The 19,803-nt window shown below is 40.8% G+C and overlaps 1 protein-coding gene across 1 annotated transcript; it reads right to left on the bottom strand.

Moving 5' to 3' along the window:
* Positions 1 to 3,070: 3,070 nt before the first annotated feature.
* On the bottom strand, positions 3,071 to 19,349 carry LOC139175480 (vomeronasal type-2 receptor 26-like). Its single transcript, XM_070766605.1, has 5 exons — positions 19,263 to 19,349; positions 11,798 to 12,592; positions 6,058 to 6,270; positions 4,972 to 5,098; positions 3,071 to 3,987 (listed from the first exon to the last, which is right to left on the bottom strand). Exons 1-5 carry the CDS (start codon positions 19,296 to 19,298, stop codon positions 3,071 to 3,073), a joined length of 2,088 nt encoding a protein of 695 aa, XP_070622706.1. The 5' UTR covers positions 19,299 to 19,349.
* Between the last annotated feature and the right edge of the window lie 454 nt (positions 19,350 to 19,803).

Below are 19,803 nucleotides of genomic sequence, written 5' to 3'. Positions count from 1 at the left end.
AACGTGGTTTTTCTGTTTGTGTGTGTGTGTGTGTGTGTGTGTGTGTGTGTTCAACCCAGTGAAGGGCCACAAACATTTTTACTAGCATAATACTGGCTTATTTTTGGAAATTATTTAAGGGAACAAAAAGGACCAGAAATGAAGGAGCGGCAGCAGTAATAGTTTTGGGTTGGAAGGATGCGACAAAATGGACAGTGCAAAATTGGTATAGGTACATGGTGGATCATATTCAATTTGAAATTATGGATAAAAGGATAAATTCGGATAATGAAACTGAGTTGGGACAACTGATGGGACGGTGGGACAAGGTAAGACGATATATATGACGAGCAGAATCCGAGACCAAGCTACAAGGAATAAATTGGAATCACTCTATAATATGTAAATAGATATATGGCTCTTGGGTCAAGTGGACTATACAAGAAACACCCCCGATTTGGTTGTGGGGAATGGGTGTGTGTCTGGGTGGTGGGCACAATTCACGATGCACTGTTTTATGTTGTGTGTAATATAAATTTGTTAAAAATTAATTTAAAAAATTATTTTAAAAAAGGAAATGAAGGAGCGGCTATCGTGGTATGTGGAGACAAGAGAGAAGTCAAGGTAGAAGGGATATACAACTAAAGATTTTGAATTATTTCAAAAGACTGGACAAAGCTTTAAAAACCTGATTGGAAAAAGCTTTGAGGGAATTTGAAAATTGGATTTGATTCAACATAATAAGAATAATATTAGACAATAAAAGGAAATAGAGTGCTGGTGAGACCACATTTGGAGTACTGTGTTCAGTTCTGGAGACCTCACCTACAAAAAGATATTGACAAAATTGAAGGGGTCCAAAGACGGGCTACAAGAATGGTGGAAGGTCTTAAGTATAAAATGTATCAGGAAAGACTTCATGAACTCCATCTGTATAGTCTGGAGGACAGAAGGAAAAGGGGGGACATGATCGAAACATTTAAATATATTAAAGGGTTAAATAAGGTCCAGGAGGGAAGTGTTTTTAATAGGAAAGTGAACACAAGGACAAGGGGACACAATCTGAAGTTAGTTGGGGGAAAGATCAAAAGCAACATGAGAAAATATTATTTTACTGAAAGAGTAGTAGATCCTTGGAACAAACTTCCAGCAGACATGGTAGATAAATCCACAGTAACTGAATGTAAATATGCCTGGGATAAACATATATCCATCCTAAGATAAAATACAGGAAATAGTATAAGGGCAGACTAGATGGACTATGAGGTCTTTTTCTGCCGTCAGCCTTCTATGTTTCTATGTTTCTAGCTTTTAGAATCAATAGAATGGTACCATGGGTTTTAATTGCCTTAGTGCTAATTTTACAGTTTTACCATATCTTTAAATCATTTGTTATATCCTTTAAAAATTATTTTCTTGATTGTAACTATTATGTGTAAATTATAAGGTGTTTCTTTTGAAGAAAAGCTAGTAAGCAAGTAAGCAATCAATCAATCAAACAAACAAACAAATGCATACTTGCTCCTGATTAGCAAACTTCTCTGTTGTAGCTTTTGAATGAAGGCTGCTTCTGACAGAAGAATGCCTGCCTCCCCACCATCATTAGCATTTGTAATCACCCATCAATTGTTAATGGCTTAGGTTCTCCTTCCTTCTGGAGGGAAGCATTCTACTCCGCATATTTAGGTTATATGATTAACTTTAAAAAAAAAAATCATGGCTAGATATTCCTTAAGAAGGAATTAAAGGGAACAGAAATCATGAGTCCTTGTTGTGTTATAACCACTCACAACAGCTTTAACCTCTACTACAGGCTAGTCGAGTGAAGCATTGGGAAAGGAGAACGAACTACGAAAAACTCTATTGGCCTATGATCCATAAACACCAATGAAAAAGGAAGGGAAACTAGAAAAGATCAAATCCAAACTTTCTACTGGGATTTGAACCAGTGGTGTATGCTTTGCAAGGTGCCCCCTTTAGCCTTAACATCACGAGATCTTCTTCCCCAATTAACCCAGCCAGAATTGTTATCCATGCCAGCCTCCTTATCCCCCCCCCAGACTACAGGCTCACTCCCCCCTCGTCTGGCTTTCCCAGTCTGCTTGCCCAGCCATTAAAGCTTCCACTCCACGTATCCATCTTCAATACGTCTCAAGCAACGATCAGAAATGAAGCAGCTCAGGGGGGAGGAGATTTGAATCCCAACACTGGTTTCCACCCTTATTCACCCTCTTCTTGGACCTGGATGAATATTATGAAGCACTGAACTTTTGTGAACTGCCTTTAGAGAGGATCCCTTCCACCTCCTTTGGAGAGTCTCAAGAGCTCCTTTCTCTGGACATCTTCTCCAGCACAAGACAAGCTTGCAAGAGGAGCAGAGAAAATCTATTAAGCAGAAATTGTAGAGTGGAAAATTAAAGGGCCTGAAAACTACTATTTTATTTCTCTATTTGAAAAAAAGAGACAGTGGAAATTTCATTAGAAACTTTATTTTTTAAATTTACTTTATTTTTTTTTAAAATTTTGGTGCAAAGTACAGAAACCAAAAATAATAATCCCAAGTTTGAAATCCCAAACAGCTGTTCTGCTGAACACGTTCTGAAAAGGAGGTTTTATCAAGAAAGAATTATATAAAAATAGAAAAAATAAATAAAAAGAAAGAATTATATAAGAGGGATGAAGATTTACCTTCCAAGCTCAGAACCAATCAAACATAGCATTTCAAAACATTCTGACATTCTCACAGAGAGGATCAGGCAACCAGGCTGGTACTTGGTTCCAACAGCTTTGTCCTGACTTCTTTTCCTACTCATTCTCTCTCACAAACACTTTTAGCTGCTGTCAATAGGAAAGAGTGCCCACAGTATTTTCTATAAGCTTTCACATTCAGTAGTGTTGTTGAACAGCTGAATTCCTCTGAAGTTTACAAAGATCACTTTAGCAAGATTTATTGAAAGGGGAAAGAATTCCCATCGTTGAACAATTACCAATTTTGAAACATATAGATATATTTTTCTTTGATTCCTGCATACTACCTAAGTGGAAATCAAATAAAAGTCACATTATCAATTTTCCCAATATCACAGGGGTGTTATATATCATGTTTTACATTTGTTCTGGCTATGAGATGCTCCTTTGTGTTCAAGTCTGGCCTCAGAAGGATAATGTAGCACTTGGGGATGAAGATGCAACCTAGCAGACCAGCACTGGAGGCCAGGATGGAGAAGACCTGAACAGCCACCATGTATTTCCCTTTGGTGCTCAGGTAGGTGGGCACAAAAGTCACCCAGACACTGCAGAAGACCAGCATGCTGAAAGTGATCATCTTGGCTTCGTTGAAGGCCCCAGGCAGATTCCTGGCCAGGAAAGCCACCGTGAAGCAGATGGCAGCCAGGAAGCCCATGTAGCTGAGGGTGACATAGAACATGACAACAGCCCCTTCATTGCATTGCAGGATGATCTCTCCATGCTGGGAGTGGAGGTCAGAGTCAGGGAATGGGGGAGAAACTCCCATCCAGATAGAGGAGATGATAATTTGGACAGCAGAGCAAGACAGGATGATGGAGTTGGACAAGCTTTTCCCCAACCATCTCTTCACTCGGTTTCCTGGTTTTCTGGCCAGGAAAGCCAGCACCACCATGATGGTTTTGGCCAAGAGAGAAGAAAGGGCAACTGAGAAGATGATACTGAAAACTGTTTGTCGGAGAAGGCAGGTGGCTTTCCTTGGCTGACCAATGAAGAGAGAAGAAGACAGGAAGCAAAGCAGGAGGGAGACCAGGAGGATGTAGGAGAGGTCCCGATTGTTGGCTTTGACAAGTGGAGTTTCTCGGTATTTAATAAAGATGATTAAAAGAAGACCTGTGATTAGTAACAACAGTAGGGCAAAAAAGACCAGGATGATTCCCAGATGTTCTTCATAAGACAAGAAGATTATAACTTTGGGGATACATTGGACTCTGTGCTCATTAGGATATTTATCATCTGGACACTTGGTGCATTTTTCAGTATCTAAAAAGTAAAAAGCAATATTTCTTTTATATTTTTTTAACATTACAAGAAATATCTTTTTTGGACAACACCTATTGCGAGGAACATTTTCCAAGAAGTATTTCTGAACTGTTTCATTAAAAAGATCTAAGAAGGAAATTAAAAATATATATATAGCTAGGTATATGAAGTTGACTGAAGTCCTAGGATGTTAATTATTTCCTATGAAATGTGTAGAATCTTCATAGGAACCTATTTTATTAGAGTTTAATAATGAATCATAACATCTTTTTAGGCAAACATCCTGAGTCCTGCCCCATGGCAGTATCCTGTAGCATCTGGAAGCAATATGGAATTAAGGAGAAACTTCCTAACAGTGGCCTCCAGAGGTTTTGTGTTCTTTAATATTGGAGGTTTTAAAGAAGAGACTGGACAGTCATTTTTCTGAAATGGTATATCTGTATTGGCAAACTATGGCACGGGTGGCAGAGGTGGCACTCAGAGCCCTCCCATTGGGTACGCGTGCCATTGCCAGCTGATCTTCTGATTTCCAGTGCACATGTCAATCTTCATAGGCACTGAAGCACTGGGAAACAGCCTGAAAACAGCCTGAGAAATGGTCCAGAAAACAGCCAAAAGAAAGAGAGTTTTCAGGACATGTTTTGGATCAAAAGTGATCTCAAAAACAGCCTGAAAATGGCCCCCAAAACAGGCATGTACACACTGGCCAGCTGGTCTATGGATTTCTGGTGCTCCAACACTTGCACCTGCAAGAGATATTTCTTCTGCTGTTAGTAAAGCTTGCCCAGTCTGCCACCCTCTCCTCCCCTCTCTTCCTAGCCCTCCTTCAAAGTCTTTTTGAATTACTTCCTTTTAGATAAGAAATTGTGCAGGTTAAAAGAAAAACAGGTTTGCTTCAATCTGCCTTTTAACCTGCACTTTCATGAAAAGGTTCTGGATGGATCCAGTTCCACCAAGCCTCCCATTTTCCTCAGTGTCACCCACCTTTCTGAGTGGAGAAGGTCCCCTCCGGACAAGGAACGCAGTCGTAGCAGCAAACTGGCTCTCCTTCTCGAGCCCTCTTGACAAATCCAGGATGACAACTTTCCACACACTTGGACTCAGGCAGAGACTGAGCAGAAAAAGAAGGAATACCAAAGGAAAGATATTAGGACTCTCCATCCATAGAAAACGGAGGTAAAAATGGATGGAGACAAGTAGCCTCTGGTCTTCACTGAGGTAAACATGAAATCTCTGATTTCTTCTAAACAGATGCAGGAGGTATAACAACAGGCAGATTCTTCGTTTAATTCCTTTTGCTTTTGAAATTTAATATTACAATAAAGTACTTTTCTATTTAGTAAAGACTGGAGGGATGGAATTGCAAAAAAAAAAGATTTTAGTGTGATGATATATTCATGTTAAAACTGAGAATAAAGTTTACTGTAAAAGATTTTGGAAACTTTTATTTCATTCGGTTTTTTTAATGTAGACTAAAGCTGTGATGAAGAAAGACACCTCTGACTAGTAAGATCTTGAAAGCTTTCCATAAAACATGGCAAAGCTGCTCCACTTAGGTCCTGTCTATTGAAGAACTTCCATTAGATGACATCAACTGGCATGGAAGGCCAACCATCCTGGAGACTCAAGGCCAGTGATGGCGAAGCTGTGCCACAGGTGCCACACGGAGCCATACCTGCTGGCACACAAGCCATTGCCCTATCTCTGTGTGTGCAGGCCAGCAGATTTTTGACTCACACAGAGGTTTTGGGAGGGAGTTTTTACCCTCCCCCAGCTTCAGGGAAGTCTTTGGAGCCTGGGGAGAGCGAAACACTACTGGGCCCAGCAGAAATTGGGAAACAGGCTACTTCCGGCCTCCAGAGGGCCTCTAGGGGTCAGGGGAAGCTGTTTTCACCCTCCTCAGGCATTGAATTATGGGGGTGGGCAGTTGTGCATGTGCAATAGCATGCGCCCATATTCTTTTGGCACCCAAGGAAAAAAAGGTTCACCATCACTGTTCTAGGCTTTCCCCACTTGAAATGGGACCTCAGGCTTTGGAAAACAGAGAAAAGGCAGCAACATTTCTCCCACCTTATTGAGCAACTTTAGCCGTGAAAGAATATTTTGTTTGATAGAAAGTCTCTGTCTTTCAAAATATGCCAGAGTCTCTTCCTTGACATCCTTCTTGGGGAAAATGAAGTGGCTTAAAATTGTGATATCTGCTTTTATCTCTCCATTTTTGTCCAAGTACAGTTTAAAGTTTGAAATATTCCAATATTCATTCTTCTCCAGAAAGGGATGAAACTAGAATGGGAACATCCAGGAATTTGGAATACAGAAATAATTGTTTATTATGCCACGTTCAGTCTTTCTTCTACAATTGTCTCATCTCCAGTGAATGAAAAAGTTTGAGAAAAAATTGTCAATCATATACTGACAAAACATAGAGAAAATATAATTGACAGAAATGGTCAATTATAGGGAACATTCTAGAGCAGATGACCAATAAAATGAACAGAGAGAGAGAGAGAAAGATGATTCATAAATTCTTTGAAAACAACAGGTAGATTCCTAGAAAGCATGGGTTTATCAAGAAGTAAGGTTTCAGGATAATCTTCTCCCTGGTCATCCTGATTCCAATCTGAAAGAACAAATCTCCCACCAACTCTTATTTCAGCCTGAAAAGTTAGTGAAGATCCTTTCTGAGTTTCTTTCTCTCCCATTATGCAGCTGCAGGATTCTCCCCTCTGATCCAATCCTTCCCTAGGCAGCCTCTCTTCTCCTCATCCCTAAAGTCATTCTCAGATATCATTACACTTCCCAAATACCATATTTTTCAGAGTATAAGATGCACTTCCTCTCCCCTCAAAAGAGGGTGAAAATGTTGGGGCATCATATGCACTGAATACAGCTATTTTTGACCTCCTGAAGCCCCGCCCTGTTCTGTCTGGGTCCCCCCAGACGCCAACACCAACCAAAAAGAGTATCCAGACACACTGGTAAAAAGCAAAGGCAGTTTATATATTTGAAAGCAAACACAGGTAACAAAAACTGTTCTTACAGACAGGAACGTTATGAAGCTTCACAGAGGTTTCACGACGGCCAGGCAATAAAACAAGATTCTTGCTGGCAAAAACAACACTGGAGGTAATAAAACCCATGCCTCCCCCAAGTCTTCAGCCTTCGAAGCCACAAGCCAGGATCAGAGACGCCAAGAATCGAAGCAAGGTCACAGGACTCCCCATCTCCACAATACAGTAAGGGCGGGCCTGCCTTTTCAACCCTGCTGAGGAGAACCACACCCAAACCCAGCTGTTACCAATTCAGGGATGGAAATACCTTGCTAATTGGCCCCTTCTTTGGGCTGCCCGTCTCTGCTTCATATCTATGATAGCCTGTGCGTCTTCATCTAATGAATCCAGGCTACTCGCTGGGGAGAGCCCCCCCCCGGGGGTCTCAGGCTGCTCTCCCTCCTCCTCTTCCTCTTCTGCCTGGTCCTCCCCCTCCTGTTCATCGTCCTCCCCCTCTGAATATGGATCCGGCAGCGTTCCAGCCGTTCCCTGAGGAGCCTCAGGCCGAATCACAACACGCCCCATGTGCAAACAGGTGTGCAGAGGGTTTGGAAGGTCTGCCGAATGCTCCTGGGGGCTCTTTTTTACCTATTCAAAATCTTAGTGCATCTTATAGTCCAACATTGGAAATTTTTAAGTATCATATTTTTCAGTGTATAAGGCCCACCGACGTATAAGACGCAGCTAGATTTTAGAGGAGGAAAACAAGGAAAAAAGTATTCTGAACCAAATGGTGTAGTATTGTATTGTTTAATAAAATACCAGTGTAGTGGAATACAACCCTGTATACTTTTTAAAGCCATGTACACTTTTTACAAACTTCAAACTTGACAGCTTCACAACTTATGGACTTCAATTCCCAGAATTCCTCCACCAGTCATGCTAGCTCAGAAATGGGAGTTGAAGTGCACAAGCCTTAAACTTGCCAGGTTTGAAGACTCCAGCACTCCTAACCTCTAACTTTGGTGTCTTCAAACTTGACTTGTGGACTTCAACTCCCAGAATTCCTCCACCAGTCATGTCAAACTTGGCTCTCCTCCTGGTTCTCTCCTCCCTGTACCCACCCACCCCATGGTTCAGATTCACACCCCCTTCTGCTCTAGCTGGACTTAGAGCTGGCATTGCTCTGCAATTGCATGACGACTCCAGGCTCTGAAGACATAGCAGCCACGAGTGGGAAGCCAAGTACAGCTGAGGAAGATCTGTGGAAGGCTACACACCTGGAGAAGAGAGTGGGTGAATAACTAGCTTCTCTAGAGAAAGAAATGCGTATCTTCCATCAATTCTCTCTCTTTCTTTCTTTCTTTCTTTCTTTCTTTCTTTCTTTGTCTGTCTGTCTGTCTGTCTGTCTGTCTGTCTTTCTATCTTTACACTGCAATTGATGGGAGATACACATTTCTTTCTCTAGAGAAGCTGGTTATTCGCCTGCCCCCCCTTTTTTTCTCTCTCTCTCTCTTTAAAAGAAAAGAACCTGGTCGAAAGCTAGTCGCCCCCATCTGAACTCACACCCCAACCGATCCCAGGTGTGTAGCCTTCCTCAGATCTTCCTTACATTGCAAGTAGAGCAATGGAAAAAACCCTGCAAAGACTTAGGGCTTGGAATACATTCTTCGCAGAGAGTAACAATGAAAGAGCTTGGGTACATTAATAGCACCTGGTTATGGTGTATACTGTATCTGGAACAAGTAAATACTGTATCTGGAGAAAGTAAAACAATGGGGAAAAACCCTTCAATGACAGGGTTTGGAATACATTCTTGGCAGAGTGTAACAATAAAAGAGCTTGCAAGCTGGAAAAAGCTGGGAACATTGTTAGCACCTGGTTAGGGCTGAAAGAAACTTACTCAGAGCAAATTAGAAAACCCCCGCACCTACAAAGACAGGTTTTGGAATAAATTCTTGGCAGAGAGTTACAATGAAAAGCTTGCAAGTCGATAAAACCTGGGAACATTGTTAACACCTGGTTAGGATAGGATAGAATAGAATAGAATAGAATTTTTATTGGCCAAGTGTGATTGGACACACAAGGAATTTGTCTTGGTGTGGATTGTGGGGGCAATATGCTGGCTATGTTAAAAAGTGCTATTGCTAACATGTTGTAAGCCGCCCTGAGTCTAAGGAGAAGGGCGGCATAAAAATTTAATAAATAAATAAATAAATATGCTCTCAACGTACATAAAAGAAAAAGAGACATTTGTCAAGAATCATGTGGTACAACACTTAATGATTGTCATAGGGGTCAAATAAGCAATGAAGAAACAATCAATATTAATAAAAATGTTAGGATACAAGCAACAAGTGACAGCCATACAGTCCTAACTGGGAGGAAAAGGATGATAGGAATGATGAGAAAAACTAGTAGAAATAGAAGTGCAGATTTAGTAAAAAGTCTGACAGTGTTGAGGAAATTATTTGTTTAGCAGAGTGAGGGCGTTGAGGAAAAACCTGTTCTTGTGTCTAGTTTGTCACACTGAATATTGACAGCCCCAGAGACATTCTAAGTCATTCAGTAATTAAATAGTTAACAGTGTGTGTTTGCATCAGCTCCACCCATTATGATGTAAAATCCTGCCACATCATACATGCATCATTTTCTCCTTGTTGAAAATCTCCATTTTCTCTCTCTCTTTCTCTTTTGTCTCCAACGATGTAGCACGCATCTAAGATGCCTCTGATAGGCATTAATTATATTTTGTTATTTTCCTAATAAAAGTAACTTTGTTTGAAAGATGATTTTCTACTTTAATCCATCGACTCTCAGATTTGATTTATTATGGTCCACGCGGGCTGTAATTTATCTCTAAATCTGTCATAGTTGTCTTGGTGTGCAGTGCTCTGTAGCGACGTTTTGAGGATGGGAGTTGAAACAGTTTGTGTCCAGGATGTGAGGGGTCAGTAAATATTTTCCCCGCCCTCTTTTTGATTCATGCAGTATACAGGTGCTCAATGGAAGGCAGGTTGGGAGCCATTGTTTTTTCTGCAGTTCTGATTGTCCTCTGAAGTCTGTGTCGGTCCTGTTGGGTTGCAGCACCAAACCAGACAGTTATAGAGGTGCAGATGACAGACTCAGTGATTCCTCTGTAGAACTGTATCAGCAGCTCCTTGGGCAGTTTGAGTTTCCTGAGCTGGCGCAGAAAGAACATTCTTTGTTGTGCTTTTTTGATGGTGTTTTTGATGTTAGGTGACCATTTTAGGTCTTGAGATATGATAGAACCTAGAAATTTGAAGGTCTCTATTGTTGATACTGTGTTGTCTAGTATTGTGAGAGGTGGAAGGGTTTCTCCTAAAGTCTACCACCATTTCTACGGTTTTGAGTGTGTTCAGTTCTAGATTGTTCTGGCCACACTACAAGGATAGTTGTTCAACTTCCTGTCTGTATGCAGATTCATCATTGTCTCGAATGAGTCCGATCACTGTTGTATCATCTGCAAACTTCAGTAGTTTAACAGATGGATCGTTTGAGATGCAGTCATTAGTGTATAGAGAGAAGAGAAGTGGTGAGAGTACACAGCCTTGGGGGGCACCTGTGCTAATTGTACATATATCTGATGTGATTTTTCCTAGCTTCACCTGCTGCTTCCTGTCTGTTAGGCCTCACCTGTTTTTGGAAATGGTTCAAGAGTTCACAGAGAGAGAGAGAGATAGAGAGAAGGGGGGAAGAGACAGGGATGAAAAAAGAGAGAAGTGAGAGAGGGAAATAAATAAATAAATAAATATGTTTGTTTGTTTGTTTATCTACCTACCTATCTACCTACCTATCTATCTATCCCGCCCAGTCCCAAAGGGACTGCCGCGCAGACACTATACTTTTCTGCCCACTTCTGACCCTTACTGACCTAGTAGCCCTAGCACTACTGACTGTTTTGAACAATACAATATGTTGCATTCCATGAATGGCAATTTTATATGTGAAATTATGACCAAAGTATTTCTGCACCTCTATTGGTTCCCACTGTCAGGAAATGTTTCCTTAGTTTTAGGTGGCTTCTCTCTTTGTTTCATTTCCATCCATTGCTTCTTGTTTGGCCTTCTGGTGCATTGCCCCCCCCCCTTCTTTCTGTCAGCCCCTTAAGAGCCTGTTGCCTCTCACACTCTTGGGCAAAGCATGGGGGCCATTTCCTCCTTTCAGGGGTCCATGGAAGGACATCTATAGTATGTAAAGTTGGAAAAAAGATGAACAACATTTTTGCAGAACTGCAGATTCATTGAGGCTGAGTGTGACAAGGAATGGCTGGGAGGGGCCAGGCGAGGCACCCTTGACGTGTGACATTCAGTTGGCCATGAGAAAGAAAGAAAGAAAGAAGGAAGGAAGGAAGGAAGGAGTGAAGAGGAAGGTTAGTTGGGCGGATAGGTGGGAGGGAGGGATAGAAAGGCAGGAGGAAGAAAGGAAGGAAAAAAGAAATGAGAAAGAAAGAAAAAGGAAGAGATAGAGAAAGAGAAAAAACTATTATTTTTAATTGTTCCATCACATGACTGCCAAGCATCTTCTGCTGAATCACATGACCATGAAGCCACTCCCACCCAGTCACATGACTGGTAAGCCACTAAAACCCAGTCACATGACCATCACCAAATCCACAAAATAAGCTACACCAACAGAGTGGTAGTAAAAAAATTAGGAACCCCCCCCCCCTTGCTTTGGAACCATTATTTCCTGAGTGATTAAACTGGGCAGATCTGTTGAGGTGGTTCCCCTCCTTCTCCTCTGGATTCCTTCTCCAAAAGATCTAAGATTCATGGATCCATATCTGGACCCCTTACCTGCCACGGCTGCAGCCTTGGAGACCCCAACCTCTTTTCCCCCTCCTTCCTTCTCCTCCTCCATCTGGGGGAATAGGCGGCATTCAAGGCCTGGGCCAGAGTCTTCGCGAGACTGTAAAAGCCATAGTAATTTCTCACCCGTTCTCTCTTCCTTTTCCTCTGGGTCTCCAGTGGGGCTTTCTGGGTGCATCTTCTGCGGCCTTTGACAGAAAAGACGCTCTTTGAAAGAGAACAGAGAAAATAGGGATCTTGAAACTTTTCTTCCACAAAGAAATGGGGTTGAAAGGCTTTATCTTTTGGCCTTCTTTTGTACAGATGACCAAACCTCAAAATACTGTGGACGTATTTGAGAAGTCTGTGCTTCTTTATTGGATACCCTGAAAAAGTTGTGATGATCCAGACTTTCCCTTCAATGAGTCCCGGCAAGCGCAGAAATATTAAATGGAAAGGAAGAATTCTGTCCCAAAGGGAATCAAGTTCCATGAAGTGAACAAAGACATTGACTTGTCTCCACTTAGAGAGGGCATCCCTGAGGGGGACTGTATGTTCAGTTGTTGAGAATCGTTGTGCTATAACCACACAAATTCTTTTCCTGACAAGCACAGAAGGGAAAGTCCTCATGAAATTCTCTCCCTTCTCTGTGTCTGAAGCAAAGAGGCCAATCAAGGTCCATCTGAAATGGAGGAGCAGTTGGACAACGGCTGGGTACTGGATCCCTTCTTTCTGTTGCATCTGGTGGAAAAGGGGGAATTTGTTTTTATCACTCAGAGCCTCTGAAGCTATTTGATGATTGATCTGAAAAAGCAATGAAAATACTATGTTATATTTGGGGTCAGATCAAATCCAAAATATTAGATTTTAATAAATCTGGCCTGCTTCTCATGAATGTATTAGAACAATTTGAAGTTAGACATTGTTTGAAATATTAAAGACATAATATTAGCAAGATTGTATAATAAGAATGAAAAACAATACAATTTAAAACCTATAAACAATGTGAATAATATTACTGTACCACCTCTACAATTTACCAGAATTAGATGAACACATTGAAATACTGACTGAAGTATTATATTCTAATAAAGGGCCTATTATAATTTTTGAGGATTAGTGCATCTTTTTCTGTTTCTGTATCCCAGATTTTTCTGGAGGACTCTTTTTAGCTTCTTCTTCAATTATACAAGAAACATGCAGACCTCAGTTCCTTATACGATTTGTCAGTTGGTTAATCCAAGATTTCTCTTTAATTGAACTCATTCCCTTTCACTCATTCCCTTTCTCTGACTGAGCTCCTTTGATGAATGAGGGTCCCAGATTCAGTCTCAGAGAAAACAACCCCAGGTAAAAAAAGGTGTTAATTTATACATAGTATGCTTGTGTGTGTGTCTGTTAGCATATGGGGTTTTTTAAAGCTTTAAATATTTTAACTGATTGGATTATTTATGATTTGTACTACTTGCTGTGAGCCGCCCCGAGTCTTCGGAGAGGGGCGGCATACAAATCCAAATAATAAATAAATAATAAATAAATATTGGCTGACTAACTGTGGCTACAATGTCATTTCCCAAAGACCATAACTTTTTAACTTGATTAATTATCAGATTTTATTTATTTTTATTTTTATTCATTGGACTTGTATGCCGCCCCTCTCCGCGGACTCGGGGCGGCTCACAGCATATACCAAAAACATAACAAAACAGTTTATCCAATTACTATACTGAAAAGATTCTTAAAAATTCTAACTTTAAGACATTCATTTGCATTCAATCAATACTCATACGACATTCGTTGGTCAGGGGGGAAGGTCTAATGTCCCCAGGCCTGGCAGCAAAGATGTGTTTTTAAACTCTTTCGGAAGGCAAGGAGGGTGGGGGCAGTGCAAATCTCCAGGGGGAGCTGATTCCAGAGGGCTGGGGCCTCCACAGAGAAGACTCTTCCCATAGGCCCCACCAGCCGACATTGTTTCCTCGACGAGACCCTAAGGAGACCAACTCTGTGGGACCTCACTGGATGCTGGGATTCGTTCGGCAGAAGGCGGTCTCAGAGATAATCTGGTCCGGTGCCATGAAGGGCTTTATAGGTCATAACCAACACTTTGAATCGTGTCTGGAAACCGATCAGCAGCCAATGCAGTCCACAAAGTGATGACAAAATATGGGCATCCCTTGGAAGGCCTATAACTGCTTGTGCAGCTGCATTTTGGACGATTTGAAGATTCTGAACATTCTTCAAAGGTAGCCCCATGTAGAGAGCATTGCAGTAGTTGAGCCTTGAGGTGATGAGGGCATGAGTGACTGTGAACAAAGACTCCCTGTCCAAATAGGGCTGCAACTAATGCACCAGGTGAACCTGGGCAAATGCCCCCCACGCCACAGCGGAAAGATGGTGTTCTAAAGTCAGCTGTGGATCGAGGAGGATGCCCAAGTTGCAGACCCTCTCTTAGGGGGTCAATAATTCCACCCCCCCAGGGTAATGGATGGGCAGATGGGAGGCAGTACCCACAGCCACTCCGTCTTTTCTGGATTAAATCTGAGCCTGTTGGTACCCATCCAGACCCTGACAGCCTCCAGGCATCAAATCATCAGCGTACTGGTGGTAACTCACCCTGTGCCCTTGGATGTTCTCGCCCACGGTTTCATGTAGATATTAAACAGCAGAGGGGAGAAGAACGACCCCTGAGGAACCCCACAAGGTAGGGACCTAGGAGTCGACCTCTGCCCCCTGCTAACACCGACTGCAACCGACCAGAGAGGAAGGAGGAGAACCACCGTAGAATGGTGCCTCCCACTCCCAACCCCTCCAGTTGGCGCAGAAGGATACCATGATGGATGGTATAGAAAGCCGCTGATCACTTGATTTGAAGGTCACTATTAGATACCTGGAATATAATTAGGAAACAACACTATACTAAAATACCATTATGGTTCTCAAGCATGGAGGCAACATCCTTCCTGAATACAATAAGCCTTGGGAAAATGCTAAAATACTCACAGGTTCTAGATAAAGAAACACATTTGAAATCATTAACACAACTAAAAGAGGAAAGAATCAAAATAGATTGGTGGCCCTATAGCCAAATAAAATCCAGATTACGGACTGATCTAGAAAAATATGGAATCCAGAAAAGCGACATACCATTAGACAAAATCTTATTAGGACCAAATAAAAAAGCAATTATTAACATATATAAAATACTATTAGAACATCAAAACTTAGAAGAAATTGTCAAAGGCAACATGATAGCCCGGGCTAAAAATATTGGCTATACAATTTACCTAGATCAATGGGAAAAAATGTGGCACACCAACTATAAAATTACCAGATCCACCTCATATAAAGAAAATGCAATTAAAATGTTTTACAGGTGGCATATGCCCCCAGCAAGGCTAGCCAAAATGTACGCTAACCTCAAACCCAATTGTTGGAAATGCGGAGAGAAACATGGCTCCTATTTTCACATGTGGTGGACTTGTACACAAGTTAAAGGAATTTGGCATAAACTTCAAAAATGGATAAAAGAAATAATTGACATTAAATTAGAAATGAAACCGGAAATATTTTTGCTTGGTATTATTGAAAAACAGATAAAAAAGGAACAATATTATTTGACCCAACACCTAATAACAGCAACAAGAATAACCATAGCCCAATTTTGGAAAAATGAAGCAATGCCGAATGAACGGAATTTAATTTTAAAAATGCTGAACTGCGCAGAAGCAGACAAACTAACATTGGAGCTAAAAGAGCAAGAAAACTCAAAATATTACCAGATCTGGAAAGATTTTTACACGTGGTTGAATAAAAGATTACCAGGAGTGCTGCATGACAAAGAAATATACTAAATCAAAACTTGCTAAAGAATTAAACATAATCCTTTTTTCTTCTTTCTCAATATAATATATTTTTACAAGTTATACGGTAAGAATTTAAAATTTAGTATTATAATCTATACACTATATGTTATAGATAAAACCAATGGTTACAATACCGCTAAGAATACAGGAGGGGAGGGGATGTATATTACATGCTTGTCTTTAAATTGTTTGTTTGTATTGTATATTGTTTAGAGGCTTATTGTTCTGTAGATGAATTGTTTGTTTGCATTGTCTATTGTTTATATGTAAATAAAAACTTTTTTTTAAAAAAGAAAGCCGCTGAGACCGGGAGTCACTGCTCACAGTCACTCATGCCCTCATCACCTCGAGGTTCGACTACTGTAACGCTCTCTACATGGGGCTACCTTTGAAAAGTGTTCGGAAACTCCAGATCGTGCAGAATGCAGCTGCAAGAGCAATCATGGGCTTACCTAGGTATGCCCATGTTTCACCAACACTCCGCAGTCTGCATTGGTTGCCGATCAATTTCCGGTCACAATTCAAAGTGTTGGTTATGACCTTTAAAGCCCTTCATGGCACTGGACCAGAATATCTCCGAGACCGCCTGCTGCCGCACGAATCCCAGCGACCAATTAGGTCCCACAGAGTGGGCCTTCTCCGGGTCCCGTCAACTAAACAATGTCAGGGGAAGAGCCTTCTCTGTGGTGGCCCCGACCCTCTGGAACCAACTCCCCCTGGAGATTAGAACTGCTCCTACTCTCCTTGCCTTTCGTAAGCTCCTTAAGACCCACCTTTGTCGTCAGGCATGGGAGAACTGAGACATCTCCCCTGGGCATGTACAATTTATGAATGGTATGTCTGTATGTATGTTTGTTTAGAAAATGGGTTTTTTTAGATATTTTTAAATTGTAAGTTAGATTTGTTGTAAATTGTTTCACTTTGTTGTGAGCCACCCCGAGTCTGCGGAGAGGGGCGGCATACAAATCTAAATAATAAATAAAATAAATAATAAACAGGGCGGCTGGGCGGGATTCTGCAGACGCAATCAGGCTGACATTGTATGCACATCTTGTCGACCTAATCGCCATTTTGTAAATCTTAATATGAGCTCTTACAAGTGTTCAGTCAGATTCGGATCTAGTTTTCCTCCAACGCTTCCCTAGACTACTCTTCTGGAGTTTCATTCCCTGGAGCTCCTCAGTAAACCAAGGAGATCTCCAGGGTCTGTTGCCAGAGAGAGGTCGCAAAGGCGCAATTCGGTCTAGAGCCTCCGTCACAGCCGTATTCCAGGCAGCAGCAAGAGACTCTGCTAAACTGTGTACAAGTAAATCCGGCAAATCCCCAAGCACCCTTTGAAAACCTTCTGGATCCATCAGGTGTCTGGAGTGGCCATTTGAGCATAAAAGACAACTTGATATCACAATATGGCTGCACTTTGATTCCCTTCTTTACACAAAATAACCCATCTTTGCATTTTCCTCTCAGTCACCCACAGTCCATTTCATTCAACTAGACATATCCAATTCCTGCAACTGTTCTTCATATGTTTTAGTCTCCAGACCCTTCATCATCTTAGTCTCTACATCTTTTTTATAATATGGTGATCAAAATGGGATTCCAAATGAGTTCTTGCCAAGGCATTATAAATACTAATACTTCACAAGCTCTTGATTTTATCCATCTTTTAGTGGCAACATTTTTGGCTTTCTTGGCTGGTGCCACACATTGCTTGTCCATTTTTAAGGGATTGTCCACTAAGACTCCAAGATCCCTCTCACAGTTACTGCTGTTGAGGCAGATTTCACCTAATCTGAAAGTGCACATGTGGTTTTTGCAGCCTGTGTAACATCTTACATTTCTCTACACTGAATTACATTTTGTCAGATAGAGTGAGGGTTCAAGTTTATCTAGATCCCTCTGGGTCTTCAGCCTATCTTCTGGGGTGTTGGCTATTCCTGTTCTTTTAGTGCTATCTTCATATTTGTTGATTCCCCCATTTCTCAACTCATCCAAAACATTAATGAAGATGTTGAAGAGTCCTGGGCCTAAAATGGAAACTTAGGGTCCCCCACTGCTGGTTTCCCTCCATGCAGACATAGTTCCATTGAGGACCACAAGCTGTCTCAATCTAGGCGTGATGCTCTCTATCCCCCATATTTTTATCTTACCAAGAAATAGGTTACGATTTACTTTGGAAAGACTTTCTGAAATCCAAGTGCTGTATACTATGTGCAGTACATTTCACTGGTACACTAATTTAGTAATTTTTTTCAAAAAATGAAATATTTATTTATTCATGATCTGCTTTTTAATCCTGCATTACTCCTAGTAAGTCATTCATATTTATACTGAATAACAAGATTACAAATACATGTATATATCTTTTTTGTCCTTCTTGGTAATAGATCCTTCTTCTTGTGGCTCCATTGAGCCCAAACCTCCCTCTCAAACAAGGTCTTGCATTAGGGCCAACAGGCTGAGCTCCATTTGGAGGGCAATCCATTTTCTCCATCATATTTCTCTGTTTATTGAGTCAAATGCTGCACTAACATCTAGAAAGCCAGTATACCATGTTTTACCTCGCTGATATAGATTAGATATTTCAAGACCAATTTGAGCCTATATATGATTATTAACTTATGAATTATTTCTTATAAAATTTATATAGTTATTACCTCTACCTAAAACTTTCTGGTTCTTCTGCAAGGAATGCATTTTTCTCAACTTTAACTAAGAGGATCATGACACAGATTTTAACCACATTATTTGTTAGTCCATTTGGTCTATAATTGCTAGAGTCCTTTTTATTCCACATTTTACATAGGTAAAATGTTACTATTGTCAACTTCAATCCAAGCGGATAGGGCAGATCTTATTTATATGTGAAAATGAAGATGCCAACAGAGGTTCCAACAACTAGCGATATTTTTGATCATTTAAATAGTTGGTAGAATGTCTTCTGTGTAAAATATATTGCTTGCATTTCAGGCCTTTTATGATTAACCTTAACATAATGGAGTCAAATATTGATATGGAAAACGCATGATTGCATCTGTTGCTCACCCACCACCACCCACCCCTCACTTAGCCAGATGAACAAAAACCGACACAAACCTGTGTGACTTTGTAGGTGCCTCCTAATGTTCACATCTGCATTATTTCTTATAAAATCTATATAGCTTTTAACTTTACCTAAAACCTTCTGGTTCTTCTGTAACTAAGAGGTTAATGGCATAAATTTTAACCACAATATCTGCTACTCCATTTGGTCTACAGTTGGTAGAGTCCTTTTTATTTCACGTTTTAGATACATAAAATGTTACTATTGCCAACCTCAATTCCAAGTGGGAAGGGCAGGTCTTGTCTTCTAAAATGAAGACAACTAGGGATATTTTTAATCAGTTAAATTGTTGGTAGAATGTCTTCTCCAGGGAATGTATTGCTTGCATTTCGGGCCTTTTATGATTAATCTCAATATGAACATAATGGGGTAAAACATTGACATTTTTGGTAATATGAGAAAAGCAGCTCTCAAATTCTATGGAGAAGACAAGATCGCATCTGTTGCTCACCCACCAACATCCACCACTTACTGTACTTTTGCCAAATGGAGAAAAACACACACAAACCTGGGGGACTTTGTAGGTGCCTACTAATGTTGACATCTGGATGGAGATTTCCCTGTGAGCTCTATCAAGAAGAGCCAGAAGGTTCTCCTTCCTTCCACAGCCGTAGTTGGGGACATTGGCTTCTCCAGTGGAGAGAATGTCCAGCAAGGCATCTGAAGTGCGGAAAGTGCTCAAATAGTTGTCATGGATATTGTAGCCAAGTGTGAGGTTGTGCAGGAGCTGGGAATTCTTGTTGATCACTTGAATGTTGAAAATTAATTTTAAACCTTGTGTAAAACCATAAACATCCCTATTGTAAAATAAGTGTTATTATAATCATCATCAACAACAAATACTTCTTTTAATATATAATTCTCCACAAACCTACTGAGCCTTAAGCCAACATTGAACCAAAAGCAATGATCCATTACAGAAATATGGAATTTGGCTGAGCTACAGCAACTACAAATGATTCCACCACTACTTCAAATAAAATTCATTATTCAATTGATAATTTAAGCATTGAACAGAGAGCGGGAAATAATCTGCAGCACTTACATCC

This window comes from Erythrolamprus reginae, chromosome 13 (genome assembly GCF_031021105.1).
Source record: "Erythrolamprus reginae isolate rEryReg1 chromosome 13, rEryReg1.hap1, whole genome shotgun sequence".
NCBI classification, from domain to species: domain Eukaryota; kingdom Metazoa; phylum Chordata; class Lepidosauria; order Squamata; family Dipsadidae; genus Erythrolamprus; species Erythrolamprus reginae.
This window is presented reverse-complemented; position numbering and strand designations above follow the sequence as displayed.

Excerpts from the sequence above, each read along its gene's own strand:
- LOC139175480 (XM_070766605.1), bottom strand. The coding sequence starts at position 19,298 with ATGTCAACATTAGTAGGCACCTACAAAGTCCCCCAG. Across the intron at positions 6,271-11,797 it reads CAAGGCTGCAGCCGTGGCAG|TTTCATCCCTTTCTGGAGAA; the intron begins GTAAGGGGTCCA and ends TTCCCATTCTAG. Across the intron at positions 5,099-6,057 it reads GGCTAAAGTTGCTCAATAAG|TCTCTGCCTGAGTCCAAGTG; the intron begins GTGGGAGAAATG and ends TTTTCTGCTCAG.